Source organism: Budorcas taxicolor, chromosome 14 (genome assembly GCF_023091745.1).
Source record: "Budorcas taxicolor isolate Tak-1 chromosome 14, Takin1.1, whole genome shotgun sequence".
NCBI lineage: Eukaryota > Metazoa > Chordata > Mammalia > Artiodactyla > Bovidae > Budorcas > Budorcas taxicolor.
Genome location: NC_068923.1, coordinates 35,342,802 through 35,358,729, shown reverse-complemented (window position 1 = coordinate 35,358,729; position 15,928 = coordinate 35,342,802). Strand labels below are relative to the sequence as shown.

Genomic DNA, 15,928 nt, shown 5'->3' with positions numbered 1-15,928 from the left:
AAAACCCACATCAGTGTCAGCCATACAGCATACAGCCTTACAAAGCACTTACTGAATCATCATAAGCTGGCACTGTTCAAGGCACCGTTTTCTTATCATAAGCATGGTCATAACAAAGCCACCAGCTTACCAAGAACAGCTGCAGCAGCAGCACCAGCAGAAGCAGCAAGCGTTGGACCCCTGGTTCTCTACTCCGGGCTGGCCAGGGGCGCAGGCTGCGGGCTCCTGGGCTGCGCACACCGGCCGCTTCCGCATCTCCATCCATTCTGACCCCATTGGCTGCAACAGGAGAAGTGGAGTGGAGGGGCAGAGTTAGTATCAGGTAAGCTGGAGATTCCACTGTTTGCATCATTGAGAAGATGCAGTGTGACTCTATCCTGTCATCTCTGCTAATTCTGGTAAAAGTTGGTCCTTTGAACCTATTCATGCATGTGTGTTAAGTCACTTCAGTCATGTCCAACTCTTTGCGACCCATGGACTTAGCCCGCCAGACTCCTCTGTCCATATTCTCCAGGCAAGAGTACTGGAATGGGTTGCGGTGCCCTCCTCCAGGGGAACTTCCCAACCCAGGGATTCAATCCTGTCTCCTATGCCTCCTGCATTGGCAGGTGGGTTCTTTACCACTAGCGCCACCTGGGAAACCCTTAGAATCCATTCATTTACCATTTATTCACTGTCTAGAATCTGCCATGTGCTGTGATAAATTCTAGTAACGAAACAACGAATGGAGGTCCCTGCACTAAATTGCTCACAGTTTGGTCAAGGAGGTGGATGCTGACAGGACATCCCTTGACATCACAGTGAGGACGTCCCACAGGTGCGTTTCCCAGTTTGCGTGCCCCCCCAACCCCACCCCTGCTGGACCAACTTCGTGGGGCACGTGGGAGCAACTGCACTGACTGGATCACAGTGGCAAAGCTCTTGGAGCCGCGTCTGTGTCCTGCTCAGTGATGCCCTGGGCACACCCAGGAGACAGTGACGCCTCCTCCACAAACGTGCTGCCACCTGCAGAAATGATGCCCTGGCCTTCCTCCCTGGACATGGTGCCACTGGAAACCCCTTCAACCTTCCCCTTTCCTGAGAACTACAGGAATGTCTAGAGGAGAGAACTATAAAAGCAGCATAAGAAAGAGAAATTGCTGAATCCATTTTTAACTTTTGATACAGTGGTTAAAAAATTGTTGGCAGAGTAAAAGGAAAAAAAAATTTAAGTCTTTAAAGAACCTTAAATAGGTCTTTGGAATTAAATTCTGTATTTGCTATTCCATTCCAACATTAGATTTATCTATTCTTACTATTACTTATCTTTTCACGTTATTGGACTTTGTTTTAATTATCATAGTTTTATTATGTATTTTCATATTGAGTAGGCTAACTTCTCTTTATGAATTAAAACTCATTAACAACAGCTTTGGATTAGCCCTCGTCTTTTCATTACACGGGGATGTACGTTCCAGGACGGAACAAGAGACTCTTCAGAGGGTTGTACTGTCCCTCATCCACAGGCAGAACAATGCTCACAACACCTGTCCAGAGCACCAGCCTGGGCAGTCCATCCTCCCAGGTGGACCCAATTCTCACCGCATCAGTGGCATTTCAGTGGAGCCAGAGACAGACAATGCTTTCACTTCATTTAGGACGTGGAGGGGCAAGGACAAGCCAGCACAGTCTCCAGACTAATCAGCTTTGAACCACAGATGCTCTGGGTAACTGTTATTTTCTCAAAGATACTGATGCAACTTGCCTCATTAAAAACAAAATCCCAGGGCTTCCCTGGTGGCTCACTGGTCAAGAATCCACCTGCCAATGCAGGAGACACAGGTTCAGTTCCTGGTCTGGGAAGATCCCACATGCTGCGGAGCAGCTAAGCCAGCACGCCGCCACTACTGAGCCTGTGTTCCAGAGCCCAGGATCTGCAATTCTGAGCCCAGGTGCTCTAGAGCCCGTGCTATGCAACAAGAGAAGCCACCAAAATGAGAAACCTGAGCACTGCAACTAGAAAAACCCTGAACAGCAACAAAGACCCTGCACCGCCAAAAGTAAATAAGGAATTTTATATTTTTTAAAATCCCACTTGTTTCTCAAAAAAAAAAAAAGAAGGACTGTGATGTGGTCATGTCAGCAGGCTTCAAGAGACTCCTGTTTCAACATCTTTGCAAGACTGAGTCTTAAAGTTTGATTTCTGTTCTCTTCATACTTTCTTCCTCTCTTTGAGTCAGTATGGGTATTTTTCATTTCCTGAAAAATAAGCCATCCCTTTCATTGCATTTTCAAATTTACTGGAACTTGTCATTATAGGTTATCTTAATTATTTGATCGAGACACTTTCAATTATTGCAGGCCTGTTCAAAATGCAAACATGTAGTAACTTATGGGAGAGTTGTGTAAGTGTCACTAAATATTTGTAGAGAATTAATTTTTCAAGTGTCATAGTTAATTAACATGAAGACTAATAACATATATTAAATACCTACCTATATACAAGATTTTAAAAATATGCCATTGTCATATGTGTTAGTTCAACTCATCCTTTCAGACACTGATATGTGGTCTGATTTGCCAGACGAACTTTGTGCATCTCTTTTGTGGCCTCCATCATATGTGTGGGAGAACTCTGAATACATTTCATTTCCATCTGCTCTAAGCAACACAGAATCAGTACTCCTTTGACACTGCCATTATATTCCTCTTGTGGGCTATGTGTGGCACAGACTACTGGCCATAATTTCAGTGTCTGTTGGCATGATCCAAGCATGAGGCCCCAGCAACTAGCCTTTGTTTGAGGGTCCAGAGGCTTAGAAGTTAGATGAATGTAAAGCCAATGTCAGTGACCTCAGAAACTGTTTCTATAATTTATGGCAGCCTGAGGAAATGGTAGAAAACAGGTTGGCAGTTTATTAAATGTTCTGTAGTCCACTGGGCTCCTCTGTCCATGGGATTTTCCAGGCGAGAATACTGGAGTGGGTTGCCATTTCCTTCTCCAGGGGATCTTCCCAACCTAGTGACCGAGCCCACGTCTCCTGCTTGGCAGGGAGATTCTTTACCACTGAGCCACCTGGGAGGCCCAATTAAATATTTAGATCTCAACTAAGAGATCATCCTACTCAAACATGGCTTTTCCATTCCCAGGAACCCAACATTTAAGAGAACTCTTTTCAAGATTAAGTAAAGAAAAAAAAAAAGTGAATTCTTAATCTTGATCAAAATATTTGGTAATTTGGGATTGAAAGGAGCAACTAGTTATAAAAAAATTTAGCCTAACAGTGACTTTCTCAGAAAAGTTATTTTCTTGTAAACTTAAACTTGGCAGTTGGATTCCATGAATAGCTATTTATTTTCATTATGGTTTCCAAATTCTGAAAATAGCCATTATTCAATTACACATAGGGAATATGATGTAAGAACAAGCATCGCACGGGAAAAAAAAAAAAATCTTCTCTCTTGAAAGGGCCTGATTCTAAGCTGTAGAATCATAGACAAGGGCCTGATAAAGGAGAACCAAGAACCTTCAAGGACATAACATTAAAACCATCCCCAGCGATCTTTAGAAGGATGATCTTACCATCAGTAAGAAGTGATGGGCCCTGAAAGAGTTAAGCCAGAACATAAGGAAATTTGAGAGACAAACTCCCCTTAAAGCCAGGAGTGCTCTCTCTTTATAAGGACAGCCTTTATAAGGACAACCTTTACAAGGACACCCTGGTCTTTATAAGGAGACTCCGGTCCAGTGTGGCCTCATCTGCACCTGATTACATCTGCAAAGGCCCTTTTCCAAATAAGGCCACATTTACGAGTGTGAACAAGATTCAAGGCTAATTAAGAGAACAATGCTTCATATTTTTATGGGGCTTCACAGATTACAGGAGACTTTCATATGTATTACCTCATTTGTATTTTCCCCCACATTTCCGTGAGCCAAGAAAGACAGTTATTAGCTCCTCTTCTCAGGTGAAGAGACCAAGGCTTAAAGAGGCTTACCTCATCCCTGAGGTGCCTCGGATGGACCTGTAGCCCAGGTGGCCAAGCCCACTGTCTTTCTTCATGCCAGTCTGTCAATCCAAGGGCCTTCTTCAGAAATTTGACAGCTCAGCACAAACACACGCATTTTTCTTTTTTTCAGATGCCTGCATTTTATAACACACTAATGTGCCAATATTTCTAGTTATGATGTTTACTTTGACCTGTACGTGATCTAATCCACTTAATTTTTAGGCCAAGGGAGCTAAGCGACTTTTCCATGGCCCCTTGGCTAATTGACAGTGTATAAGTGACTAGAATCTACAAACAGCTCACACACACATGCACACACATGTGACTCATGTTATTTCCGATACATTATGCTTCTTCCCTTGAGACTGTACATATTTTACATTTTTTAAAAAAACTGTAACCATTTTTAAAATTGAAGTATAGTTGATTTACAATGTTGTGTTGGTTTCAGATGCCCAACAGTGATTCGGTTACTTTGAATAATCTTTTCCAGATTCTTTTCCATTGTAGGTTACTATAAGATATTGAATATTGTTCTCTGTGCTATACAGTAGGTCCTTTTTTCCTATTTTATATACAGATTCTTTACCATCTGAGCCACCAGGGGAGCCCATTTTATATACAGTACTGTGTATGTGTTCATCCCAAACTCGTAATTTATCCCTCTCCCCGATCCCTCTGGTTACCGTAAGTTTATTTCCTACATTTGTGACTCTATTTCTGTTTGTAAAAAAGTTCATTTGTATCATTTTTTAAGATTCCACATGTAAGTGATACCATATGATATTTGTCTTTCTCTGTCTGACTTAATATGATATTTTTATAAACATTAATATCTCAGAGGTTAAAGCATCTGCCTGCAATGCAGGAGACCTGGGTTCGATCCCTGGGTTGGGAAGATCCCCTGGAGAAGGAAATGGCAACCCACTCCAGTATTCTTGCCTGGAGAATCCCATGGACAGCGGAGCCTCATGGACAGTGGAGCCTGGTGGGCTACAGTCCATGGGGTCGCAAAGAGTCGGACACGACTGAGCGACCTCACTTTCACTTTCACTTTAGGTATTCAGATATTCCAATCAGTTTTTCATTTCTTTTGGCCCCAAATGCAGAAACCAGTTGCACATGTAATTGCAGATATAAGATTTCATCAAAGGCAAAACTTTAAAACCAAATTTGAAAACAAAACTTTTTCTTTTTTTTGCCTTGCTGAGCAGTATGTGGGATCTTAGTTCTGCAACCAGGGGATCCAGCCCACACCCCCTGCGGGGGACACGTGGAGTCTCAACCACTGGACCACCAGGGAAATTCCAATAAAACTAATTTTTTTTAAAAATGAAAATCCCCAATGAAAAAAGGAATACATGCTGATGAATCCTCAGCCAGGCTTCCATGCTGAACACAGAGAAATCACAGCTCTGCTGAACTCTCTAGTCCTTCTCCCAGCCCCAGAAATAACCATTATTAAGATTTTGATGTGATTCTTTCCCAAACCATTTCTTTATCTCTTTTTTTGGTTGTGCCACGAAGCATCTGGGATCTTAGTTTCCCAACCGGGGATCGAACCCTCGGTTGGAAGTGAGGAATCTTAACCGCTGGACTGCCAGGGAAGTCCCTCCAGAACCATTCCTATGATTATAAGAACACATAATTAACTTTAGTTTAAAACACAGTCTTAGTAATGCTTATCTAAACAGCCTCGGATGCTATGTATGACTCTGTGCCTTATGTTTTTGCTTTAAAAATATATCAGAAATCTTACTGAATAGGACATGTAGCTCTGACTCCTTCATTTAATAGGTGACTAGGCTCTCATACTTTAGATGCTTCGACATATCATGACACAATTACTCTTCCCCCTAGAGATCATAAAAGATTGGCGGATTTGACTATATAAAAATTCTAAACTTGGGAGCCATGAGCTAATATAAACAAGGCTGCCCCTGCCAAGTGTGGGAAAGTTTAAGTATCAGAAAGAAAATATTAACTGCAATGAAAAAAATATCAGATGTGTGTGAATCTGTGATTTCACAGTGATGCAAAAACACTCACTGTTACTTTTAGAAAATGTTAGGGAACAAACTGATTTTGAAAACTGGTAAATACTGACAGAGAATCAAGGTTTTATCCTATCTTTTCCAACACAAACATGACTCCAGGGTAACCGAAGAGTTGATAAGGAGAAATTTCTCTTTACAAAAGTTTGCTTGTTGTTGTTTAGTTGCTCAGTCGTGTCTAAATCTTTGCGACCCTGTGGACTGTAGCCTGCCAGGTTCCTCTGTCCATGAGATTTCCCAGGCAAGAATACTGAAGTGAGTTGCCATTTCCTTCTCCAGGAGGTCTTCCTGACCCAGGAATAGAACCTGAGTCTCCTGCATTAGCAGGCAAAGTCTTTACCACTGAGCCACCAAGGAAGTCGCTTACAAAAGTTTACTAGCTAGTAAATGGAGATGCTCCCGCCTAGACCATACTATCTGACCACCTCTCATACACGTTATGGGGCTTCGCTGGTGGCTAAGTGGTAAAGAATCTGCCTCCCAATGCAGGATACATAAGAGACATGGGTTTGATCCCTGGGTAGGGAAGATCTCTTTGAGGAGGGCATGGCAACCCACTCCAGTATTCTTGCCTGGGAAATCCCATGGACAGAGGAGCCTGATGGGCTACAGTACATGGGGTCGCCAAAGAGTCGGGCATGACTGAGCGACTGAGCAGAGGCGGCACGTTATGCTAGCACATTAATTGACTGGATTTCCTCTCCTAATATTTTATGTGATGCTGAGAAAGATTGAAGGCAGGAGGAGAAGGGGGTGACAGAGGATGAGATGGTTGGATGGCATCACCAAGTCAATGGACATGAGTTTGATCAAACTCTGGGAGATTGTGAAGGACAGGGAAGCCTGGTATGCTGGAATTATGGGATCTCAAAGAGTCAGACATGACTGAGCGACTGAACAAAAAATATTTTTTTAAAGTTTTTTTTTTTAAGTGGATAATTTTTGAAAGTCTTCATTGAATTTGTTACAGCACTGCTTCTGTTTTTGTTTTGGGTTTTTGGCCCCGAGGTAGGGTGTGAGATCTTAGCTCCCCGACCACACTCCCTGCACTGCAAGACGAAGTCTTAAGCGCTGGACCACCAGGGAAGTCTCTCCCAATATTTCCTGGAGCCTCTTCAAAGGATCAGGTTTTTGTTGCCTCTCTGAATTCAGAATAGAGCTCCTCTCCTCCATGGCCACACCTGTTCGTTTCCCTTTGGCTCCTTCCTGAGCTCCCCTCAAGGGGTACCAACATCATCAAGAGAACAGTCTTCCAGGAACATTCTCTGCATCCTCCTGAGACTCTTTCCCTTGTTCTCTGCAGTAACGTTTCTGAGGACTTAGCCCCATTTGCTCCTAATTTTAGCCTCCTTTCGGTCTTTCTGCCTTCTAAGTCTTCCCAGCCTGGGAAAACTCTTTCTATTAATAACACCCTTCCCCCAGATGCAGGATGATTTTTCGCAGATGTGAGTCAGTTCTAGGTTCTGCTCCGACCCCGCCTGCAGGGCAAGTGCATCCAGGGAGTGCTCAGTGGTGGTACCTGGTGGAGGGTGGGGTAGGGCTGCCACAGGTTCTCCTTGGGGTCTGGCACTCACCCCGGGGTGGGGTGGAGGAAGCTGTGATCCAGGACCCTCTCAGCCCGAGCCCCTCACTCCTGGTAGAACTGGAAGAAATCTAGGGCACAGGGTAAGGAAAGGAACTGTTAGACGTCTTTACTCGTGAGGGAGGAGAGAGCAGTCTGGTATGCCAGGCACGCAGGCTTCCAGAACCCAGAGGAGCTGTTTCTAAGGATGAGTGGCTCTGAGGCTGATGAATCCGACAAGAAGTCTTTTTTTGGCTTCTTGTTGAATTTCATTGAAGAATCTACACAATGGGACTTTCCTCGTAGCTCAGTGGTTAAGAATCTGCCTACCAGTGCAGGGGACACAGGTTTGACCCCTGGTGCAGGAAGTTTCCACATGCCCTGGAGTAACGAAGCCCAGTGTGCCCCAGCTGCTGAGCCTATACATCCGAGAGCTCCACAACAAGAGAAGCCCCTGAAAAGAGAAGTCTGTGCACCACAAGTAGAGGGTAGCCCCTGCTCACTGTAACTAGAGAAAACCCTCGCATAGCAAGGGAGACTCAGGGAGGGAAGGAAGGAAGGAAGAAAGGAGAGAGGAGGGAAGGAGGAAGAAAGAATATACACAACGGATAGCCAAGGTCCTGCTGTAGAGCACAAGGAACTATCTTCAATATCCTGGGATAAACCATAATGGAAAAAAACATACAAATGAATCACTTTGCTGTACAGTGCAAAGTAACACAACACAGTAAATCAACTGAAAAAGGGAATTTACACAGTGGGGTTTGAAGACCAGACCAACTGAAAGTAGAGGGTGGATGGATCACACAGTGCAGAACTCTCCCTGGAGTTAGCTGCCTACTCTGAAAATAGCAACAGGTGAAGGTGGCTTTCTCTGAATGACATACTCCAGGCATAAACACCAATCAGCTGGTGCCAATTAAGTCACAAACAGGCCCTCAGCCTGCCCAGGGCTCCCACCTGTTGTTATTATTAGCGGCTGAGAAATAACATGAATCCTGTCAACAACGGTGTTTCTACTGTTTCGTGGGATCTTGAAGTCAGCTGATTTTAAGTGTGCGAATCCTGTGGTCTAGTCATCACCAGAAAAAAAATCCAACTCACTCTGGCTCATGAAATATTAATGAAGAGCTAGAATTACTTGCACTGACTTCAGCACAGTTAATAGACCAAAAGTCAAATCAAATCTGTGTCTTCCACTTCACAGGACACAGAAAGCTATCAATGTTTAGTAACCTACCAGTTTTAGCGAGAGATCTTAATGTGTCCTCTAGTTTTCAAATTTTTCTGCCTTTTGGTTTTATTGCCTGGATAATTTCAGGTCTATTTTAGGGAAAAGCTGGTTCATTATTTTAGGAGGGGAAATCAACTGAGAGTTTAATAATAATAGACTTTTTAGAATTATAATTACTTCCAGATGGATGATCACATCTGTCCTTAGCTTCTAAAAGAACTACTTAAGTGACCATCTGTTTTTCAGTAACTTTGAATGGAAATCTTTACTCTTTTGTTTATCTGGTTGTCACCAAGTTTGTAACTTGAACCACACTGAAGGTTTTTAAGACTAGGATACTGATGTGCTTTTCTTCTGTCATTATTAAATGAACATATTGTATAACTCAACTTTTGCAACTGCCTTTGGGAAATTAAAGTATGATCAGAAGGAAGTAAATGAATTATACATGCTTTTACTTGTTCTTTCTTAATACCAATCAACAGTTACAGTGTATTTTGCAAGTACTGATTGAAATGTTGACCGTGGGCATTCCTTACCCCATGAGGCCATGGGATTTCTCAAGGAGACAATAGATGACTGCTTAGCCCAGGGCACCTCTGAAAGAATTCAGCATTTACTAAATCTTTGTCTCTAGGGCTGTTTCAGGCAATCTTCAAACTGGTAAAGAATGTGCCAGGTCTGGGTAAGAATTTCTGCCAACTTTTACCACTTCCTTTCAAAGCAAGGAACACGTGCTTGGTTGCATCCAACTCTTTGTGGCCCTGTGGACTGTAGCCCGCCAGACTCCTCTGTCCATGGGATTTCCTAGGCAAGAATACTGGAGTGGGTTGCCAGTTCCTCCTCCAGGGGATCTTCTGACCCAGGGATCAAACCTGAATCTTGTGCATCTCCTACATTGGCGGGTGGATTCTTTACCACTTAGCCACCTGGCTCTTTAAGAATTTCTGAGCAATAATTGCAAATTTCAGAAAAAAACAGGAATAAATATTTTCAACACAGACAAGTGAATGTCTAAAATCGAACGGGGTTGCAAAAGAAAGGGACTTGGTGGGTGACAGCTGACAGAGGCGGCTTCCTTCTTGAAATGATGCAAATGTGAAAATGTTCTCAAGCGGATAACGGTGATAGTTACTCTGAATCTACTAACAGTCCTTAAACTGCACATGTCTAATGGGTGTCCTCTGACATAAGTCACTTGCCTGCACTGTGCTTCTGGTGGCTGTCATTCCTACTTCCTGTTTCATCAAGTTCACTTGACTCAGGTATAGTAACTAACTGGGCTTCCCTGGTGGCTCAGTGGTAAAGAATCTACCTGCCAGTGGAGATGCAGGTTCGATCCCTAGTCTGGGAAGATCCCGTGGAGGAGGAAGTGGCAACCCACACCAGTATTCTTGCCTGGGAAATCCCATGGACAAAGGAGCCTGGAGGGCTATAGACCATGGGGTCAAAGAGTCAGACACGACTTAGCGACTGAACAACAGCAACAACAACGATAACTAACCGGACAGTGGTCATTTGGTTGGAAATGATAAAGCCAGCCCGTGACTGAAAGTTGAGACACATCAGAAAAGGAAAGAAAAATATCCAAGGACGAAGGGAGAGAGAAGATGGTGGGGACTAGTGCCTGTGCTGTGCTGCTGCAGTGGGGGGTAGTGGTGATGCCAAGAACAAAGGTGACGCTGGGGAGACAGGAATGGAGCACCCCACGGCACTGGAGCATGGTCCCTATGGGGCCCAGATCCTAGCTCCAGAGGGAAATGCTACAGCCCAGTCCAGAATCATGGTGTTTATCACAAATCTTTAAGTGTGTATTTTGGGGGAAAGTGCCATGGAAATCCTTTCCCTGCATGTCATGTTACAGTGGGGAGTCCAGATGAAGACGCTGGGCCAGTGAGACAGCATCCCTGTGCTCTCCTTTATCCACACAGGTTAGCACCAAGGTCAGGAATGCAAGCTCTTCCTTGGTTAAAAGCATTGGAGTGCTCTTTGGCCCAGAGAATTTTGATATTTATAGCCTTTCCTACAATCAACAGGGAAGAAGTGGGTTCCCAAAGTGCACCCTGAGAAACAAAATGAACAGAATGTAACTAACTACAATTCAGATTTTACTTAATAGGGAAGACAGTGGGTAAGTGCAATGAATGCCATATAAGTCCTGATTCTGTTCAGTCTCATACGTATTTCATCTCTACCTCTGGCTTTAAAATCTAAATAAAACTAGAGCCTGGAGGGTATCATGGATTACATGTGCTTCAATGAAACCCTGAGAATGCGAATAGAAACTTCACGTGAATGTAAAGCCTCTACAAGTCCACACTTCTATGAAAGTGCCTGAAATGCTGATGAAAGCAGAAGAGCATTAAGAAAGAAACCAGTTTCATCAAGAAGACAAGAGACAATAGACGTTGCCAAGGCGGTGAAAAAGGAAACTTGAAGCATCATTAGTGGGAATGTAAGTGGTGTGGCCACTATGGAGAAGGATATGTAAGTCCCTCAAAAAACTAAAAATAGAACTACCAGATGATCCAGCAATTCGACTTGACTCCGGTAGATACCCAAAGGACATGAAGACAAGATTTAGATATCTTATCTGCACACCCAGGTTTACTGCAGCGTTATTCACAGTAGCCAAGATGTTGAAACAACCCAAGTGCCCATTGAGGATGAGTGGATAAAAAAGAGGTGGTATACATACAGGACTGAATATTATTCAGCCACAAGAAAGGAAGATATTCTCCCATTTGGGAAAAACATGGATGGACCTTGAGAACATCCTGTTAAGTGAGGTAAGTCAGACAGAAAAGTACTAGATTGTATCGCTTACATGTGGAATCTAAAAAAAGTTCAATCTGTACAAACAGAGACAAATGGTGGTTACCAGGGAAACCCAGAGGGTCCTCTGAAAGCTCCCTTGCAGTCTTGTAGTCTGGTCCAGTCTGCGGGCTCTCCTGACCCATTCTGTGTTTACTGAGCACAAACCTCATACACATCAGGCCTGGAGGAATATTTGCTGGTTGAAGAACTTCTTTTCCACCAGTTACAGCAGATGGGTTATGAAATGTATTAATGTACATGCAAACCAAGGATAATAAAAGTTACAGAAAGGTGTGTTCGTAAGTCACTAAACTAGGCTTTTCTACCTTCAGGTCTGCCTAGGCAAACTTTTTATCTCTTTTTTTTCCCACCACAAATTCTACTTGTCGCCATAGGAAATTCTCCACGATCTGTGACTGGATGGTAGGGTTGGCTAGTCAGACTTGGCCTCTTGTACATTATCAGTTAGAATTTTCATCTGTGATGATAATCCTATTATAAATGATATGAAATATTCGCTCCCGTCCTGTTAAAGCTTTTAGGCTGTAATCTGAATCCCTAAGAGCCTTCACAGTCTGAGCGCCCATCCACAAAATCTTTGTGTGGATCATTTCCCTCTCCTTTCTTCATTATGACTTTGAAAAAATATTTTATATCAAATTTAATAAAATATCTGTACTTAATTATTTCCTGCCTCCAGTGTCATTTTTTTCTGCATCAGTTTTGAAAATTATTTATTTATTTAGGGCGAATAGTTTACAATGTGGTGTCAGTTTCTGCAGTACAATAAAGTGACTCAGCTGTACATATTCATAAATCCACACTCTTTTTTTGTATTTCCTTCCCATTTAGGTCGCTGCGTTAGTACTTTTGGGACTTGCTAACTGTCATTAAGTTTTCCCATTCATATGAAAATGCTGAATGTTGAAATGGTGGATACCTGAAGGAAACTTAAATTAGATCCTTTGATTTTATCTCCTATAGGAGATTGTCTTTCACCGGATTCGTGGTCTGTCCTTCTGAACTTTTTTTTTTATTTTTTCTTGAGAGTGCCTTATCACTCTAAGAAATGTCATTGTTATTGGTTGAAGTTACTTTTTTAGAGGCCGTTTCCTAAGATCCTGGTAGTGGTACTCCACACTGACATTTAGATTATGGGTCAGAAGTAACACTTTGTCTGTAAAGGACTAGAGAGTAAGTCCGGTGGCCATGGGCAGTCCATCTCCAGTTCTCTCCCCCACAGACTTTAGGGGCAGTGCAGAGTTGAGTAGTTGCAATGGAGACCACGTGGCTCTCAAAGCCCAAAATATTTACTCTTTTTATCTAGAATCCAGTCGTGGTTAGTCCCCCTCCCGTGGCCATTAATGGTAATCCTTGACACCAGAATAAAATCTTAGCTCCTTATCAGGGCCTGCTTTCTCTCAATCATTTCCAACCTATGTGCAGTTTCCCTTTTGTCTGAATGAGCAGATGGAGTAGTAAGCACACATTACTTCTGTTTACTCCGTGGGGCAGTCTCCACACTGACTCAGACCTACACCATCCACCCACAGAGCCTCGCTCTTCACCCCACAGCTGTACACGGGCCACCTTTAGACAGACTGGGATTACTTTTTGATGCCCATCAGTGGATGCCTCTGGAGTCCTTTTCCAGCAGGTATGCTGCTGATGAGAATGGGCTAATGGACATACCAGAACACCTTCACGTCGGTTCCACACTGCCTTCCTGTTCCCAAGACAGTTCTCCAGGGGCTGAGCTGTTGGGATGTTTTTGTCTGCTGTTCCTAGGACATGTGTGACAGAATCTCTGTTTTGGTTTTCTACAATTTGCACCAAAATATCTCCTGAATTTTCGGTTCCCCGCCACCCCACGCCCTGCCGGCATGAAGTATTAGATGGCTAGATATGCTGAACAAGCAGATCCAAAATTGCAAAAATTCTCAGTGAGTTGGAATGTTTAATGCTTATGCATTTTAGGCTGTAGAGAACCATAGCCATTCATCTCTTTTTGTGTGACCACAGAAAGCAGTCAGACATAGGGAACTAGGAGTAAAACCCCATCCTAAAGGATGCATAAAAGGCTCATAAAGGAACAATTTCCATTAAAAAATAATCTCTATGCAGTCTCCACATTCTCAGACTACATTTGATATATTTTAATAAATAAGTGCTCTATCACAATTAGAACTTATAGCTTAATACCCTCAGGATTTTGAATACATCACTAGAAGATAACAGAAGAGGTATCTTTTGGAGGTTAGTTTATGATGCGTTTAACCTGAACAGGCAAGTTGTTCATGTTATTAGATTTTGTGAACGTTTTTCATAACTCTTGTACCATTTTCTTCACCCTTGTTTAACCCACATTTATTCCACCTGGTCTGGTATGCTGTTCAGATATTTTTGTTCATAAGCAAGTACTTCATTTTGCCAGAAGTACAGTACAGAACTTCCAGGTCATTTAAAGGTCTAGAAATGCCTTATTTTCTATAGCAGAGACTTAGCTCTAACGAGAATTTGATAAATTCTAGGTTGTTGTAAAACTACATCCCATAATTCTTTTTTTTTTTTTGGCTGCACTGCACAGCATGTGGATCTTGGTTTTCCGACCGGTGATCAAAACTGTGCCCTCTGCAGTGGAAGGCAAAGGACCCTGGACCACCAGGGAAGTCCTGAGACCCCACAGTTCTCAAGCCTTCACTGCTGTGACGAGGGCAGACCTCTCGGAGTCTGGAGGCTAGAGCAGCAAAACCAGCTCCAGTGGCCCCCATCACGCTGAGCAACCGAACTCTGAGCAGGGCCTTTGGCCTCAGGAATGTAGGACCACAGCGCTGTCCCCCTGGCCAGGGGCTGAAGAGGCAGGCAACTCTGGAACCGCCCCCCAGGACTGCTGTTTCCATCTTAAGCTCAGTCACTCAGTCATGCCTGACTCTTTTCAACCCCATGAACTGTAGCCCACCAGGCTCCTCTGTCCATGGGATTCTCCAGGAAAGAACACTGGAGTGGGTTGCCATTTCCTCCTCCAGGGGATCTTTCTGACCCAGGGATTGAATCCATATCTCCTGTGTCTCCTGCATCAGCAAGCAGATTTTTTACCACTGAGTCACCTGGGAAGCCCTAACAGGAAACTTAATGTAAAAATGATTTTTATTTTGGGACTTCCCTGGTGGTCCAGTGGTAAGAATCTGCCTTGCCATGCAGGGGATGTGGGTTTGATTCCTGGTCTGGGAACTAAGATCCCACATGCCGCAGAGCAACTAAGCCCAAGGGCTGCAACTACTGAGCCTAGGTGCCACAGCTAAAGAACCTGTAGGTGGACAGGAAGGTTCCCACATGATGCAACGAATATTCCATGTGCCACAACTAAGACGGGACACAGCCAAATAAATACAAAACCTTAAATCTCATTATCAACCTCCTCCCGCCATACATGAAAGTCATCTACAAGGGTTGGGTAGGGTGTGGGTTGAACAATTCTTTCCACCAACTTGCATCAGAACAGCAATACAAGCTTGCATGGACCTAGTCAAACAGCCCCAGAAGGCTTGGGAGCGCTGCATGTATTGCTGCAAACTCGTGTTCTGGCTCTCTGGAGCAAACAGCATCCAGTTAGCATCAGATGTGACAGGCGCACAAACAGAGAAAAACCAAGAAAACAAGATGTTTTCCTCCACTTCACAGTGGGACTGAGGTGCACACAGTCAACCCAGGACATTAGGAAGTTCAACTGCAAGGTGACTTTGCATGAGATACCATTGTCTAAAATCCAAACACTGATACGTACTTGAGAAGGATTTTATAGTGTAAAGTTTATTAATAACTGGAAACTGAGAATTCCCAAATCAGCAAGGTCAATCAGCTGTAATAATCATTGAAATAACTCCAGTGAAATATCACTGCCAGGTAATGGAGCATATTGCTCACTTTTCACAAATGACTCCCCACACAAATAGCTAGAATGAAATCAGCTGGGTTCTACGAATTTGTAATTGCGGAACACCACCTTGAGCACTCAGTCACATCAGACTTGCCTGTGAACAGCTGCTGCAGAAGCCCATTCAGTCGTACTGGGAACTAACTCACGCCGGGCAGTGCTGTCCCTTAAAGTGGCTGCTCAAGGTAACATTCAGGGACCATCTCAGAAGGGCTGGGGAGTCAGTGACTCACGTGTAATGTACTGAATGCTAGGCTCTGATTCGACTGACCCCTATTAGCTGCTGCTGACACTAAACAAATATGAATAGAAGCACACCCTGTGAGTCACCTGGTGTT

General features: G+C 43.5%; 1 protein-coding gene across 1 annotated transcript in view; it reads right to left on the bottom strand.

The window, feature by feature from the left end:
- The window catches only part of RGS20 (regulator of G protein signaling 20), a 47,991-nt gene that overhangs the window by 5,715 nt on the left and 26,348 nt on the right, over positions 1 to 15,928 (bottom strand). The window contains exon 3 of the mRNA XM_052651700.1: positions 131 to 279. Within this exon, the coding sequence (XP_052507660.1) occupies positions 131 to 279 (149 nt within the window). The remainder of the gene's footprint in view (positions 1 to 130; positions 280 to 15,928) is intronic.